We start from the raw sequence: 16,834 nt of genomic DNA, 5'->3' as shown, positions 1-16,834 counted from the left end.
GAATCCTATTCATTGCTGCATGTTTACCTGATTCTGACGTCTGACCCAGCGAGGCAGCCTGACACTAACCTAACCTGTGCACTGCAAAACCTACACTGCCAACTTGTGTGTGTGTGTGCGTGCGTGCGTCTTACTGCTTCTCTCTGGTTGGCTTTCCTCCGGCTCTCTGTTGTCTGATTGGCTGGTGGGCGGGGCTCTGGGGGAACTGAGGATATAAACACTGATTACTGACAGGAGGGTGTGTGGTTTGTGCGGTGTGTGTGTGTGTGTGTGTGTGTGTGGTGCAGGGTTTCCGTTAGGAAAATGTGGCGCTGGACATTTGACAGGCAGCATTTAAACTTACCGGACATTTAAGACATTTCTCGGACCCATATGTATTGGGTGCGTAACCCATTAGCAGTGGTGGTAAAAGTACCCAATAGTCATACTGTAGTAAAAGTATAGATACCTTAATAGAAAGTTACTCAAGTAAAAGTGAAAGTTACCCAGTAAAATACTACTGGAGTAAAAGTCTAAAAGTATTTGGTTCTAAATATATTTAACTATCAAAAGTAAATGTAATTGATAAAATATATAAATCATTTCAAATTCCTTATATAAAGCAAACCAGACTCCACCATTTTCTTATTTTAAAATGTATGGATAGCCAGGGGTACACAATAACACTCAGACATCATTTACAAACGCTGCATGTGTGTTTAGTGAGTCCTCCAGATCAGAGGCAGTAGGGATGACCAGGGATGTTCTCTGTTTAGTGTGTGAATCAGACCATGTTCCTGTCCTGCTAAGCATTCAAAATGTAACGAGTAATTTGGGTGTCAGGGAAAATGTATGCAGTAAAAAGTACATAATTTTCTTTAGGAATGTAGTGAAATAAAAGTAAAAATTGTCAAAAATATAAATAGTAAAATACTGATACCCCAAAAACTATTTTTACTTAAGTACTTTAGACCACTGCCCATTAGGGTGTCCACCCACGGTGTTCAGAATAACAGAAATCACATTTAGCTCATGGTAATTCATACTAACAGAACATTCAGATTATAGTAATTCACACTAACAGAACATTCAGATTATGGTAATACATACTAACAGAACATTCAGATTATGGTAATTCACACTAACAGAACATTCAGATTATGGTAATTCACACTAACAGAACACTTACATTATGGTAATTCATATTAACAGAACATTTACATTATGGTAATTCATACTAACAGAACATTTACATTATGGTAATTCATATTAACAGAACATTTAGATTATGGTAATTCATACTAACAGAACATTTACATTATGGTAATTCATACTAACAGAACATTTACATTATGGTAATTCATACTAACAGAGCATTCATATTATGGTAATTCACACTAACAGAACATTCAGATTATGGTAATTCATACTAACAGAACATTTACATTATGGTAATTCACACTAACAGAACATTTAGAATATGGTAATTCATACTAACAGAACATTTACATTATGGTAATTCACACTAACAGAACATTCAGATTATGGTAAATCATATTAACAGAACATGCAAATCAAGGATGCAATGATGTGCATTCTTTCTTTCTTTCCTCATAATTCTGATGAGCACTATGAAGATGTTAGAATAACTGTCCACATTTACTGTTCCTCAGCCAACAAGATGAGTAACGAACAGCTAAATCACTAGCCTGTCAATCTACTATCCCCATAGTAGGAAAGTTGACCTATTCTATTGGTCAGCATGTCAAGAAAGAAATGGCCTATTCCAAACAGACTCTGGGACAGTGGTGGGACGATAGATCCCACATTCACACAACCAGTAGGCCCAGGCTACATCCCCACATTCACACAACCAGTAGGCCCAGGCTACATCCCCACATTCACACAACCAGTAGGCCCAGGCTACAACCCTACATTCATACAACCAGTAGGCCCAGGCTACATCCCCACATTCACACAACCAGTAGGCCCAGGCTACATCCCCACATTCACACAACCAGTAGGCCCAGGCTACAACCCTACATTCATACAACCAGTAGGCCCAGGCTACATCCCCACAACCAGTAGGCCCAGGCTACATCCCCACATTCACACAACCAGTAGGCCCAGGCTACAACCCCACAACCAGTAGGCCCAGGCTACATCCCCACATTCACACAACCAGTAGGCCCAGGCTACATCCCCACATTCACACAACCAGTAGGCCCAGGCTACATCCCCACATTCACACAACCAGTAGGCCCAGGCTACATCCCCACATTCATACAACCAGTAGGCCCAGGCTACAACCCCACAACCAGTAGGCCCAGACTACATCCCCACAACCAGTAGGCCCAGGCTACATCCCCACAACCAGTAGGCCCAGGCTACATCCCCACAACCAGTAGGCCCAGGCTACATCCCCACAACCAGTAGGCCCAGGCTACATCCCCACAACCAGTAGGCCCAGGCTACATCCCCACAACCAGTAGGCCCAGGCTACATCCCCACAACCAGTAGGCCCAGGCTACATCCCCACAACCAGTAGGCCCAGGCTACAACCCCACAACCAGTAGGCCCAGGCTACAACCCCACAACCAGTAGGCCCAGGCTACAACCCCACAACCAGTAGGCCCAGGCTTCAACCCGAATACTTTAAAAAGCATTGAGTCTGGTGCAACACATCAGAATGTTTAGCTGAAAAACAGTGGTCACCAAGCTATTCTGAGTCCAGATCACTTTCGCAGCCATAAAGCAAGCTGTGATTTACAGCTCAGATTTCTATAAAAAACATTACTTCAAAAATGTACCTAATGTACCTAATAAAAACAGTTCTGGAGGAATGAGGCTGGGCAGTATTCATAAAATATTACCCCAGCATAGTGGCTATATGCCTGGCCTGCCAATATTGTTCTTCTCAAACAATATTATATTTCAAAACTCAAGCTTTGATAACAAAATAGATCGGTTGGTATAGCACTTGAGGCACTGCGGAGCATAAATTTAAATAATTAGCTTTTTTACTGTACTGATGGTCATGGTGCTTTCATGCCGCGTTCAACTGGGAACTCGGAAATCTCTGACTTACGAGCGTTCAACTGGGAACTCAGGAATCTCTGACTTACGAGCGTTCAACTGGGAACTCGGGAATCTCTGACTTACGAGCGTTCAACTGGGACCTGGGCTCCGACTGGGACAAATCGTTTTGAATGGTCATCCAACTCAGAATACAACTCTGGCCTCGTTCTAGAGCTCTGACTCTCTGACCTGAAGACCACTGACATGAAGATTTCACCTCGTACAAGTTATGAAATCCTACTTAGGCCTGTATCAAACTTGGCTGTGTGGGGGATATGAGTGTGGGGGCTATGAGTTTATGCAGGGATATGAGTGTATGGGGGGATATGAGTGTGGGGGATATGAGTGTGGGGGGGGATATGAGTGTATGGGGGGATATGAGTGTGTGGGGGATATGAGTGTGGGGGGATAGGAGTGTATGGGGGGATATGAGTGTGTGGGGGATATGAGTGTATGGGGGATATGAGTGTATGGGGGATATGAGTGTGGTGGGGTATGAGTATGGGGGGGTATGAGTGTATGGGGGATATGAGTGTGGGGGGGTATGAGTGTGGGGGGTATAAAGTGTGGGGGGATATAAGTGTAGGGGGGTATGAGTGTGGGGGGGTATGAGTGTGGGGGGGTATAAGTGTGGGGGGGTATGAGTGTATGGGGGATATGAGTGTATGGGGGATATGAGTGTGGGGGGGTATGAGTGTATGGGGGGATATGAGTGTATGGGGGATATGAGTGTATGGGGGTATGAGTGTGGGGGGGTATGAGTGTGGGGGGGTATGAGTGTATGGGGGATATGAGTGTGGGGGGATATGAGTGTGGGGGGTATGAGTCTATGGGGGGATATGAGTGTATGGGGGGATATGAGTGTGGGGGATATGAGTGTATGGGGGATATGAGTGTATGGGGGGATATGAGTGTGGGGGGGTATGAGTGTATGGGGGATATGAGTGTATGGGGGTATGAGTGTATGGGGGATATGAGTGTGGGGGGTATGAGTGTGGGGGGGATTATGAGTGTAGGGGGGTATGAGTGGGGGGGTATGAGTGTGGGGGTGTATGAGTGCGTGGGGTATGAGTGTGGGGGTATGAGTATGGGGGATATGAGTGTGGGGGGGTATGAGTATGGGGGGTATGAGTGTATGGGGGATATGAGTGTATGGGGTATGAGTGTGGGGGGGTAGGAGTGTGGGGGGATATGAGTGTAGGGGGGTATGAGTGTGGGGGGGTATGAGTGTGGGGGGGTATGAGTGTGGGGGGGTATGAGTGTGGGGGGGTTATGAGTGTATGGGGGGATATGAGTGTATGGGGGTATGAGTGTGGGGGGGTATGAGTGTGGGGGGATATGAGTGTGGGGGATATGAGTGTGGGGGGTATGAGTCTATGGGGGGATATTAGTGTATGGGGGGATATGAGTGTGGGGGATATGAGTGTATGGGGGATATGAGTGTATGGGGGGATATGAGTGCGGGGGGGTATGAGTGTATGGGGGATATGAGTGTATGGGGGATATAAGTGTATGGGGGATATGAGTGTGGGGGGGTATGAGTGCGTGGGGTATGAGTGTGGGGGTATGAGTATTTGGGGTATGAGTGTCTGGGGTATGAGTGTATGGGGGATATGAGTGTGGGGGGTATGAGTGTATGGGGGGGATATGAGTGTATGGGGGATATGAGTGTGGGGGATATGAGTGTGGGGGGGATATGAGTGTATGGGGGGATATGAGTGTGGGGGGGATATGAGTGTATGGGGGGATATGAGTGTATGGGGGGATTTGAGTGTGGGGGGGATTTGAGTGTGGGGGGGTATGAGTGTGGGGGGTATGAGTGTATGGGGGATATGAGTGTATGGGGGATATGAGTGTATGGGGGATATGAGTGTATGGGGGTATGAGTGTGGGGGGTATGAGTGTGGGGGGTATAAGTGTATGGGGGGTATCAGTGTGGGGGGTATCAGTGTGGGGGGTATGAGTGTGGGGGATATGAGTGTGGGGGGATATGAGTGTATGGGGGATATGAGTGTATGGGGGATATGAGTGTGGGGGGATATGAGTGTATGGGGGATATGAGTGTGGTGGGGTATGAGTATGGGGGGGTATGAGTGTATGGGGGATATGAGTGTGGGGGGGGTATGAGTGTGGGGGGTATAAAGTGTGGGGGGATATGAGTGTAGGGGGGTATGAGTGTGGGGGGGTATGAGTGTGGGGGGGTATGAGTGTGGGGGGGTATGAGTGTATGGGGGATATGAGTGTATGGGGGATATGAGTGTATGGGGGATATGAGTGTGGGGGGGTATGAGTGTATGGGGGATATGAGTGTGGGGGGGTATGAGTGTATGGGGGGATATGAGTGTATGGGGGGGTATGAGTGTGGGGGGGTATGAGTGTGGGGGGGTATGAGTGTGGGGGATATGAGTGTATGGGGGATATGAGTGTGGGGGGATATGAGTGTGGGGGGATATGAGTGTGGGGGGTATGAGTCTATGGGGGGATATGAGTGTATGGGGGGATATGAGTGTATGGGGGGATATGAGTGTGGGGGATATGAGTGTATGGGGGGATATGAGTGTGGGGGATATGAGTGTATGGGGGATATGAGTGTATGGGGGATATGAGTGTATGGGGGGTATGAGTGTATGGGGGATATGAGTGTGGGGGGGTATGAGTGTGGGGGGATTATGAGTGTAGGGGGGTATGAGTGGGGGGGTATGAGTGTGGGGGTATGAGTATGGGGGATATGAGTGTGGGGGGGTATGAGTATGGGGGGTATGAGTGTATGGGGGATATGAGTGTATGGGGTATGAGTGTGGGGGGGTATGAGTGTGGGGGGATATGAGTGTAGGGGGGTATGAGTGTGGGGGGGTATGAGTGTGGGGGGGATATGAGTGTATGGGGGGATATGAGTGTATGGGGGTATGAGTGTGGGGGGGTATGAGTGTGGGGGGGTATGAGTGTATGGGGGATATGAGTGTGGGGGGATATGAGTGTGGGGGATATGAGTGTGGGGGGTATGAGTCTATGGGGGGATATTAGTGTATGGGGGGATATGAGTGTGGGGGATATGAGTGTATGGGGGATATGAGTGTATGGGGGGATATGAGTGCGGGGGGTATGAGTGTATGGGGGATATGAGTGTATGGGGGGTATAAGTGTATGGGGGATATGAGTGTGGGGGGGTATGAGTGCGTGGGGTATGAGTGTGGGGGTATGAGTATCTGGGGTATGAGTGTCTGGGGTATGAGTGTATGGGGGATATGAGTGTGGGGGGTATGAGTGTATGGGGGGGATATGAGTGTATGGGGGATATGAGTGTGGGGGATATGAGTGTGGGGGGGATATGAGTGTATGGGGGGATATGAGTGTGGGGGATATGAGTGTATGGGGGGATATGAGTGTATGGGGGGATTTGAGTGTGGGGGGGTATGAGTGTATGGGGGATATGAGTGTGGGGGGATATGAGTGTGGGGGATATGAGTGTGGGGGGTATGAGTCTATGGGGGGATATTAGTGTATGGGGGATATGAGTGTGGGGGATATGAGTGTATGGGGGATATGAGTGTATGGGGGGATATGAGTGCGGGGGGGTATGAGTGTATGGGGGGTATAAGTGTATGGGGGATATGAGTGTGGGGGGGTATGAGTGCGTGGGGTATGAGTGTGGGGGTATGAGTATCTGGGGTATGAGTGTCTGGGGTATGAGTGTATGGGGGATATGAGTGTGGGGGGTATGAGTGTATGGGGGATATGAGTGTATGGGGGGTATAAGTGTATGGGGGATATGAGTGTGGGGGGGTATGAGTGCGTGGGGTATGAGTGTGGGGGTATGAGTATCTGGGGTATGAGTGTCTGGGATATGAGTGTATGGGGGATATGAGTGTGGGGGATATGAGTGTGGGGGGATTATGAGTGTATGGGGGGATATGAGTGTATGGGGGGATATGAGTGTATGGGGGGATTTGAGTGTGGGGGGTATGAGTGTGGGGGGTATGAGTGTGGGGGGTATGAGTGTGGGGGGATATGAGTGTATGGGGGATATGAGTGTATGGGGTATGAGTGTGGGGGGTATAAGTGTATGGGGGGTATCAGTGTGGGGGGTATCAGTGTGGGGGGTATCAGTGTGGGGGGTATGAGTATCTGGGGGTATGAGTGTCTGGGGGGTATGAGTGCGTGGGGTATGAGTATCTGGGGGGTATGAGTGTGGGGGGTATGAGTGTCTGGGGGGTATGAGTGTGGGGGTATGAGTATCTGGGGGGTATGAGTGTCTGGGGGGTATGAGTGCATGGGGTATGAGTGCGTGGGGTATGAGTGTGGGGGTATGAGTATCTGGAGTATGAGTGTCTGGGGTATGAGAGCGTGGGGGTATGAGTGTGGGGGTATGAGTATCTGGGGGGGTATGAGTGTCTGGGGGGTATGAGTGTGGGGGTATGAGTATCTGGGGGGTATGAGTGCGTGGGGTATGAGTATCTGGGGGGTATGAGTGTCTGGGGGGTATGAGTGTCTGGGGGGTATGAGTGTCTGGGGGGTATGAGTGTCTGGGGGGTATGAGTGTGTGGGGGGTATGAGTGTCGGGGTATGAGTGTGGGGGGTATGAGTGCGTGGGGTATGAGTGTGGGGGTATGAGTATCTGGGGGGTATGAGTGTCTGGGGGGTATGAGTGTGGGGGGTATGAGTGCGTGGGGTATGAGTGTGGGGGTATGAGAATCTGGGGGTATGCGTGTCTGGGGTATGAGAGCGTGGGGGTATGAGTGTGGGGGTATGAGTATCTGGGGGGTATGAGTATCTGGGGGGTATGAGTATCTGGGGGGTATGAGTGTCTGGGGGGTATGAGTGCGTGGGGTATGAGTGCGTGGGGTATGAGTGTGGGGGTATGAGTATCTGGGGTATGAGTGTCTGGGGTATGAGAGCGTGGGGGTATGAGTGTGGGGGTATGAGTATCTGGGGGGGTATGAATGTCTGGGGGGTATGAGTGTGGGGGTGTATGAGTGTGGGGGTATGAGTATCTGGGGGGTATGAGTGTCTGGGGGGTATGAGTGTCTGGGGGGTATGAGTGTGTGGGGGGTATGAGTGTGGGGGTAATGAGTGTGGGGGTATGAGTGTGGGGGGTATGAGTGCGTTACCTGCTTGGTGTATCAGGATCGTCTGGCGGTCGTCTCTCGTACTGCTGGACAAGAGCACGAACACACACACCTCCATCCTCCTCTACAAGCAGACCCCAACCACTGGAGAGACATTACACATTACACCCACACACACACACACATACACACACACACACACACACACACACACACACACACACACACACACACACACACTGAATAGAGGAGTGTGTGTGTGTGTACCTGTGGAGGTGTGTGTGTGTGTGTGTGTGTGTGGAGGTGTGTGTGGAGGTGTGTGTGTGTGTACCTGTGGAGGTGTGTGTACCTGTGGAGGTGTGTGTGTGTGTGTGTGTACCTGTGGAGGTGTGTGTGTGTATGTGTGTGTACCTGTGGAGGTGTGTGTGTGGAGGTGTGTGTGTGTGTGTGTACCTGTGGAGGTGTGTGTGTGTGTGTGTGTGTGGAGGTGTGTGTACCTAGCTGTTCTCTCTGCGTCGTGTCGTGCGGCTGCCAATGCTGTTGCTGCACTCTGCGCCATGGCAACTGTGGAGAGTGTCCTGTGGTTGGCTGCGGCTCCAGCCATGCTCCCTGCACCCCTGGACGCTGCTCTCTGATTGGCTGATGGTTTGAAGTGGGCGGCTAGAGCCAGAATCAACCTCATCACTGACTTCAGATCACCTTCTACTATATCTACACACACACACACACACACACACACACACACACACACACACACACACACACACACACACACACAGAAGAAAGAGAGATTATGTGAGAACTGTGGGACAGGTGTGTGTGTGTGTGTGTGTGTGTGTGTGTGTGTGTTACCCCAGGCAGAGGTGTGAGGTCTGTCGGTTTGTGTGTGTGTGTGTTAGTGTGTGTGTGTGTGTGTTATTGTGTGTGTGTGTGTTAGTGTGTGTTAGTGTGTGTGTTAGTGTGTGTTAGTGTGTGTGTGTTAGTGTGTGTTAGTGTGTGTTAGTGTGTGTTAGTGTGTGTGTGTGTGTGTGTGTGTGTTAGTGTGTGTGTGTGTGTTAGTGTGTGTGTTAGTGTGTGTGTGTGTGTGTTAGTGTGTGTGTGTGTGTGTTAGTGTGTTAGTGTGTGTGTGTGTGTGTGTGAGTGACTGTGTGAGTGCGAGTGCGAGTGTGTGTGTGTTACCCCGAGCAGAGGTGTGAGCCATGCGTATACGTCTGGAGGTGATGAAGTTGAGGACTCGCTCCACGTTCTCCCTGCTCTCCTCTCGGTCCCGAGGAGCCTCATTTACCCCCTCCAACACCTCCCCCGCTGCAGGGGGAGACGGGGGATGGGAGAAGGACAGGGTTAGCATAATTATTATTGTATAAATCAAATTATAATTTATTTAATCTCTCGTGGACAGATTCTGCGTGTAAACGGCAACAATCTGTCAAGGCTCACGTATAATTACGTGATTACGAGCAGCAGTAGTTCCTGGGTTGGGATTTTCATCATTGATTATTTGATAGAATCAGGATTGGGCGAAAGCGGTGCTTAAACTGGGAACTCTGTGGTTGTTGTACCACTGGGGCATCACTAAAGACGAGCCGTTCGCTCTGCAGTTCTATTTCTATTAAACGACGGCCCGGCATTCTCCAGGTAAACTAACTAAAGCAGTTCTATTTCTATTAAACGACGGCCCGGCATTCTCCAGGTAAACTAACTAAAGCAGTTCTATTTCTATTAAACGACGGCCCGGCATTCTCCAGGTAAACTAACTAAAGCAGTTCTATTTCTATTAAACGACGGCCCGGCATTCTCCAGGTAAACAAACCAAAGCAGTTCTATTTCCATTAAACGACGGCCCGGCATTCTCCAGGTAAACAAACCAAAGCAGTTCTATTTCCATTAAACGACGGCCCGGCATTCTCCAGGTAAACTAACCAAAGCAGTTCTATTTCCATTAAACGACGGCCCGGCATTCTCCAGGTAAACTAACCAAAGCAGTTCTATTTCCATTAAACGACGGCCCGGCATTCTCCAGGTAAACTAACCAAAGCAGTTCTATTTCCATTAAACGACGGCCCGGCATTCTCCAGGTAAACTAACCAAAGCAGTTCTATTTCCATTAAACGACGGCCCGGCATTCTCCAGGTAAACAAACCAAAGCAGTTCTATTTCCATTAAACGACGGCCCGGCATTCTCCAGGTAAACTAACCAAAGCAGTTCTATTTCCATTAAACGACGGCCCGGCATTCTCCAGGTAAACTAACCAAAGCAGTTCTATTTCCATTAAACGACGGCCCGGCATTCTCCAGGTAAACTAACCAAAGCAGTTCTATTTCCATTAAACGACGGCCCGGCATTCTCCAGGTAAACTAAACAAAGCAGTTCTATTTCCATTAAACGACGGCCCGGCATTCTCCAGGTAAACTAACTAAAGCAGTTCTATTTCTATTAAACGACGGCCCGGCATTCTCCAGGTAAACTAACTAAAGCAGTTCTATTTCTATTAAACGACGGCCCGGCATTCTCCAGGTAAACTAACCAAAGCAGTTCTATTTCCATTAAACGACGGCCCGGCATTCTCCAGGTAAATTAAACAAAGCAGTTCTATTTCTATTAAACGACGGCCCGGCATTCTCCAGGTAAACTAACTAAAGCAGTTCTATTTCTATTAAACGACGGCCCGGCATTCTCCAGGTAAACTAACTAAAGCAGTTCTATTTCTATTAAACGACGGCCCGGCATTCTCCAGGTAAACAAACCAAAGCAGTTCTATTTCCATTAAACGACGGCCCGGCATTCTCCAGGTAAACTAACCAAAGCAGTTCTATTTCCATTAAACGACGGCCCGGCATTCTCCAGGTAAACTAACCAAAGCAGTTCTATTTCCATTAAACGACGGCCCGGCATTCTCCAGGTAAACTAACCAAAGCAGTTCTATTTCCATTAAACGACGGCCCGGCATTCTCCAGGTAAACTAACCAAAGCAGTTCTATTTCCATTAAACGACGGCCCGGCATTCTCCAGGTAAACTAACCAAAGCAGTTCTATTTCCATTAAACGACGGCCCGGCATTCTCCAGGTAAACTAACCAAAGCAGTTCTATTTTCATTAAACGATGGCCCGGCATTCTCCAGGTAAACTAACCAAAGCAGTTCTATTTTCATTAAACGATGGCCCGGCATTCTCCAGGTAAACTAACCAAAGCAGTTCTATTTCCATTAAACGACGGCCCGGCATTCTCCAGGTAAACAAACCAAAGCAGTTCTATTTCCATTAAACGACGGCCCGGCATTCTCCAGGTAAACTAACCAAAGCAGTTCTATTTCCATTAAACGACGGCCCGGCATTCTCCAGGTAAACTAACCAAAGCAGTTCTATTTTCATTAAACGATGGCCCGGCATTCTCCAGGTAAACTAACCAAAGCAGTTCTATTTTCATTAAACGATGGCCCGGCATTCTCCAGGTAAACCATCCAAAGTGCTGGATGTGAGATTGTGTTGAAAACATCTTCCCTGTTTATTGCTTCTCTTCGACTGCTTTGTGTGTTCACACGAGGGAGGAAACTTCGATTCTCTCCTTCCCTCCTTCGCACAACCGTAATCATACTTGTTAATGGCATTCCCCCCAGAAGTAAAACAAGTGACAAACTTTCACAAGATAATCTCACTTACCCAGAAGTCAAATTATCATTTATTTAAAGTGCATTTCCTGTCTCAACACACTCAACACAAAACAAATTAAAAAGGAGAAAATAAAAACAAACAAATTAGAAATTAAATTGTTTAATATCAGATGATGTCTATCAGAAATAACAGCTATGGTTTCTATGGTGTAGTGTAGTATGGTGTGGTGTAGTGTGGTGTGGTGTAGTGTAGTGTAGTGTGGTTTGGTGTAGTGTGGTGTGGTGTAGTGTGGTGTAGTGTAGTGTAGTGTGGTTTGGTGTAGTGTAGTGTGGTTTGGTGTAGTGTGGTGTGGTGTGGTGTGGTGTAGTGTGGTGTGGTGTAGTGTAGTGTGGTTTGGTGTAGTGTAGTGTGGTGTGGTGTAGTGTGGTGTAGTGTAGTGTGGTGTGATGTAGTGTGGTGTGGTGTGGTGTAGTGTGGTGTAGTGTGGTGTGGTGTGGTGTGTAGTGTGGTGTAGTGTGGTGTGGTGTGGTGTAGTGTGGTGTAGTGTAGTGAGGTGTAGTGTAGTGTGGTTTGGTGTAGTGTAGTGTGGTGTGGTGTGGTGTGGTGTAGTGTGGTGTAGTGTAGTGAGGTGTAGTGTAGTGTAGTGTGGTTTGGTGTGGTGTAGTGTGGTGTGGTGTAGTGTGGTGTGGTGTAGTGAGGTGTAGTGTAGTGTAGTGTGGTTTGGTGTAGTGTAGTGTGGTGTGGTGTGGTGTGGTGTAGTGTGGTGTAGTGTAGTGCAGCGTGGTGTGGTGTGGTGTAGTGTGGTGTGGGTTAGTGTGGTGTGGTGTGGTGTAGTGTAGTGTAGTGTAGTGTAGTGTGGTGTGGTGTGGTGTGGTGTGGTGTAGTGTGGTGTGGTGTAGTGTTGTGTGGTGTATTCTGGTGTAGTGAGGTGTAGTGTAGTGTAGTGTAGTATGGTGCAGTGTGGTGGTGTAGTGGTGCGTGTTGTGGTGGTGTAGTGGTGTGTGTTGTGTGGTGTAGTGTGGTGTGGTGTAGTGGAGGTGTGGTGTGGTAGGTGTGGTGTGGTAGGTGTGGTGTGTGGTGGGTGTAGTGGAGGTGTGGTGTGGTAGGTGTGTGTTGTGGTGGTGTGGTGTTGTGGTAGGTGTGGTGGTGTGTGTTGTGGTGGTGTGGTGTTGTGGTGGTGTGGTGGTGTGGTAGGTGTGGTAGGTGTGGTTGGTGTGGTGGGTGTGGTAGGTGTGGCTGGTGTGGTGGTGTGGTAGGTGTGGTTGGTGTGGCGTGGTAGGTGTGGTGGTGTGGTTGGTGTGGTAGGTGTGGTGGTGTGGTAGGTGTGGTAGGTGTGGTGGTGTGGTGGGGTGTTGTGGTAGGTGTGGCAGGTGTGGTAGGTGTGGTGGTGTGGTAGGTGTGGTGGTGTGGTAGGTATAGTGTGGTGGTGTGGTTGGTGTGGTGGTGTGGTAGGTGTGGTGGTGTGGTTGGTGTGGTGGTGTGGTGGGGTGTGGTGTGGCGGTGTGGTGGTGTGGTTGGTGTGGTAGGTGTGGTGGTGTGGTTGGTGTGGTGGTGTGGTAGGTGTGTTGGTGTGGTTGGGTGTTGTGTGGTGGTGTGGTGGTCTGGTGGTGTGGTTGGTGTGGTAGGGTGTTGTGTGGTGGTGTGGTTGGTGTGGTAGGTATGGTGGTGTGTTTTGTTGTGGTGTGGTGGTGTGGTTGGTGTGGTGGTGTGGTGGTGTGGTAGGTGTGGTGGTGTGGTAGGTATGGTGTGGTGGTGTGGTTGGTGTGGTAGGTATGGTGGTGTGGTGGGGTGTTGTGGTGTGGTAGGTGTGGTAGGTATGGTGGTGTGGTAGGTATGGTATAGTGGTGTGGTGGTGGTGTGGTGGTGTGGAAGGTGTGGTGGTGTGGTAGGTGTGGTGGGGTGTTGTGTTGTGGTAGGTGTGGTAGGTGTGGTTGGTGTGTGGTGTGGTGTGGTAGGTGTGTTGTGGTGGTGTGGTAGGTGGTGTAGTAGGTGTGGTGGTGTGGTAGGTGGTGTGTTGTAGGTGGTGTGGTAGGTGGATGTGAGTACTAACCCACTATCTCCACCAGCTGGTAGGTGTGGTAGGTGTGGTAGGTGTTGTGGTGTGGTGTTGGTGTGGTAAGTGTCGTGTGGTGTGGTGTTGTGGTGTGGTGTGTAGTGGTGTGGTGGTGTGGTAGGTGTGTGTGAGTACTAACCCACTATCTCCACCAGCTGGTAGGTGTGGTAGGTGTGGTAGGTGTTGTGGTGTGGTAGGTGTTGTGGTAGGTGTGTTGTGGTGGTGTGGTAGGTGTGGTGGTGTGGTAGGTGTGGTGTTGTGGTAGGTGTGTAGTGGTGTGGTAGGTGTGGTGTGGTAGGTGTGGTGTGGTAGGTGTAGTGTGGTGTGGTGTGGTAGGTGTGTGTGAGTACTAACCCACTATCTCCACCAGCTGGTAGGTGTGGTAGGTGTGTGTTGTGGTGTGGTGTTGTGGTAGGTGTGGTTGGTGTGTGTTGTGGTGTGGTGTTGTGGTAGGTATGTGTGTGAGTACTAACCCACTATCTCCACCAGCTGGTAGGTGTGGTAGGTGTGGTGGTGTGGTAGGTGTGTTGTGGTAGGTGTGGTAGGTGTGGTGGTGTGGTAGGTGGTGTGGTGGTGTGGTTGGTGTGTGTGAGTACTAACCCACTATCTTCACCAGCTGGTAGGTGTGGTAGGTGTGTTGTGGTAGGTGTGGTAGGTGGTGTGTGGTGTGGTAGGTGTGTGTGAGTACTAACCCACTATCTCCACCAGCTGGTAGGTGTGGTGTGGTAGGTGTGGTAGGTGTGTGTGAGTACTAACCCACTATCTCCACCAGCTGGTAGGTGTGGTGGTGTGGTAGGTGTGGTTGGTGTGGTTGGTGCGGTGTGGTAGGTGGTGTGGTAGGTGTGTTGTGGTAGGTGTGGTAGGTGTGTGTGTGAGTACTAACCCACTATCTCCACCAGCTGGTAGGTGTGGTAGGTGTGTTGTGGTAGGTGTGGTAGGTGTGTTTTGTGGTGAGGTGTGGTGGTAGGTATGGTAGGTGTTGTGTTGTGGTAGGTGTGGTTGGTGTGTGTGAGTACTAACCCACTATCTCCACCAGCTGTGACAGCACCACTCCATCCTGCAGGTCTACTCTGAGGTTTGTGATGGGCTTCAGGCCTGGTCGCCTCTTCAACTGGCTGTTCACCCACAACACATAGGTAGACAGCTGCTGCTACACACACACACACACACACACACACACACACACACACACACACACACACACACACACACACACACACACACACACACACACACACACACACACACACACACACACACACACAGCTTCAAAAATATGTTTCAAGTTCTAATTTTGACCTCATATGTTGATATTATAGATTCCTTACATCCAGAGCTCAATCAATGAATTTGACAGTATTATGGTTAGTGTTGGATTTAAAGACCCAGGGATCCACACTAGCCTGGTGATGAAACAATATAAAACAACTATTGTGTTACTATACAGTAGAGATGGGACGATAAACCCACCACTTACTATACAGTAGAGATGGGACGATAAACCCACCACTTACTATACAGTAGAGATGGGACGATAAACCCTCCACTTACTATACAGTAGAGATGGGACAATAAACCCTCCACTTACTATACAGTAGAGATGGGACAATAAACCCTCCACTTACTATACAGTAGAGATGGGACGATAAACCCTCCACTTACAATACAGTAAACCTGGGACGATAAACCCACCACACAGACCAAACCAACCATTTAGCGTGGACATTTTTCTGATATCATTCATTACGATAAATAACCTATAGGGCCCTATTAGAGAAATGTGACGTTTGAAATAAAATGAAATACATTTTCTAATATGGGTGATTGTTAATGGGACAATTGATAGCTACAACATTTCATGTAGCAATAGTTTAAAAAAATAACTGTGGTGACCATTAATGTCATAAACATATCGTTCACCGTATCGTTATCGTGATAATTCAGTCAATTTACAGTGGAGGGCTCTACAGTGGGACCATTTAACTCCCATATTGTGCCTAAATATTTTGCTGTGCTACCTGGAATTTTGTCACGTCCTGGCCAGTATAAGGGTTAATTAGTATTGTAGTTTGGTCAGGATGTGGCAGAGGGTATTTCTTTTATGTGGTTCAGGGTGGTGTGTTTGTTTAAAGGGTGTTTGATTTAGTATTTCCGGGTTTTTGGTTGATGGTCTATGTTTATGTATTTCTATGTGTAGTCTGGTGAGTGTGTTCTATGTTTGGTTAATTGGGGTTGGGACTCTCAGTTGAAGGCAGGTGTTGTCTATCTGCCTTTGATTGAGAGTCCCATATATTAGGGTGTGTTTGTGTTTGTTATTGGTGGGTGATTGTTCCGTGTTTAGCGTAAGTAAGCCTAACAGGACTGTCAGTTTATCGTTCGTTTTCTTGTTTGTTGTTTTGTATTCGTGTTGATTTAATTAAATGTTCAAAATGAACAACTGCACACCTGCTGCGTATTGGTCTACCTTTTCCGATGACGATTTTGCATTATCGTCAGAAGACGAAGATATTTGTGACAAATTTTAATTTAGAAGCACCAGAGCGCCTCGAAGAATTAAGGATTCTAGTTTTAATAACTGAAATATTTTTCACTGTGCTCCTTAATTTCTTTGTTTGCGCCTACTTTTTCAACGTGCTTAAGATTAAGATGGCGCCGAAGACTATGGCTGACATTTTAAATTCTCCCAACCAATTGTGCAATTTTTAAATTATTTTTGCGTTTTGTGTAACTTATTTTTAAACTTATTGTGTACATAATGTTGCTGCCACTGTCTCTATTGACCGAAAATAACTTCTGGACATCAGGACAGCGATTATTCACAGCGGACTGGAAGAAACTTTTTCCTTTAACGAGTCTGATGAGATCCCCAGATCCCCGCCTTTTGAATGAAGAAAAGACGCCAGAAATGGGGACTCAGACTGGGGATCCTTCTGAGAATCCGGAGGCGAGCAAGTAAACTCCCAATGCCTTCCATTCTTCTTGATAACGTGCAATCATTAGAAAATAAAATGTAAACCTAATATTAAGATCATCCCACCAACGGGACAT

At 48.2% G+C, this 16,834-nt stretch overlaps 1 protein-coding gene across 5 annotated transcripts in view; it reads right to left on the bottom strand.

Annotated features, from left to right (window-relative positions):
- The window catches only part of LOC115204708 (dixin-A), a 92,062-nt gene that overhangs the window by 65,174 nt on the left and 10,054 nt on the right, over nucleotides 1–16,834 (bottom strand). For 4 of the 5 annotated variants that reach the window (XM_029770432.1, XM_029770436.1, XM_029770434.1 and 1 more), the window contains exons 2-6: nucleotides 14,807–14,936; nucleotides 9,303–9,428; nucleotides 8,621–8,834; nucleotides 8,166–8,267; nucleotides 135–205 (exon numbers count right to left, since the gene is read on the bottom strand). In XM_029770432.1, coding sequence (XP_029626292.1) covers nucleotides 135–205; nucleotides 8,166–8,267; nucleotides 8,621–8,834; nucleotides 9,303–9,428; nucleotides 14,807–14,936 — 643 coding nt within the window. The remainder of the gene's footprint in view (nucleotides 1–134; nucleotides 206–8,165; nucleotides 8,268–8,620; nucleotides 8,835–9,302; nucleotides 9,429–14,806; nucleotides 14,937–16,834) is intronic. The other variant, XM_029770433.1, reaches the window with a different exon arrangement.

The sequence above is a fragment of the Salmo trutta genome, chromosome 12 (assembly GCF_901001165.1).
Source record: "Salmo trutta chromosome 12, fSalTru1.1, whole genome shotgun sequence".
NCBI lineage: Eukaryota > Metazoa > Chordata > Actinopteri > Salmoniformes > Salmonidae > Salmo > Salmo trutta.
The sequence above is the reverse complement of the archived record's forward strand: the minus strand, read 5'-3'. Positions and strand labels throughout refer to the sequence as shown.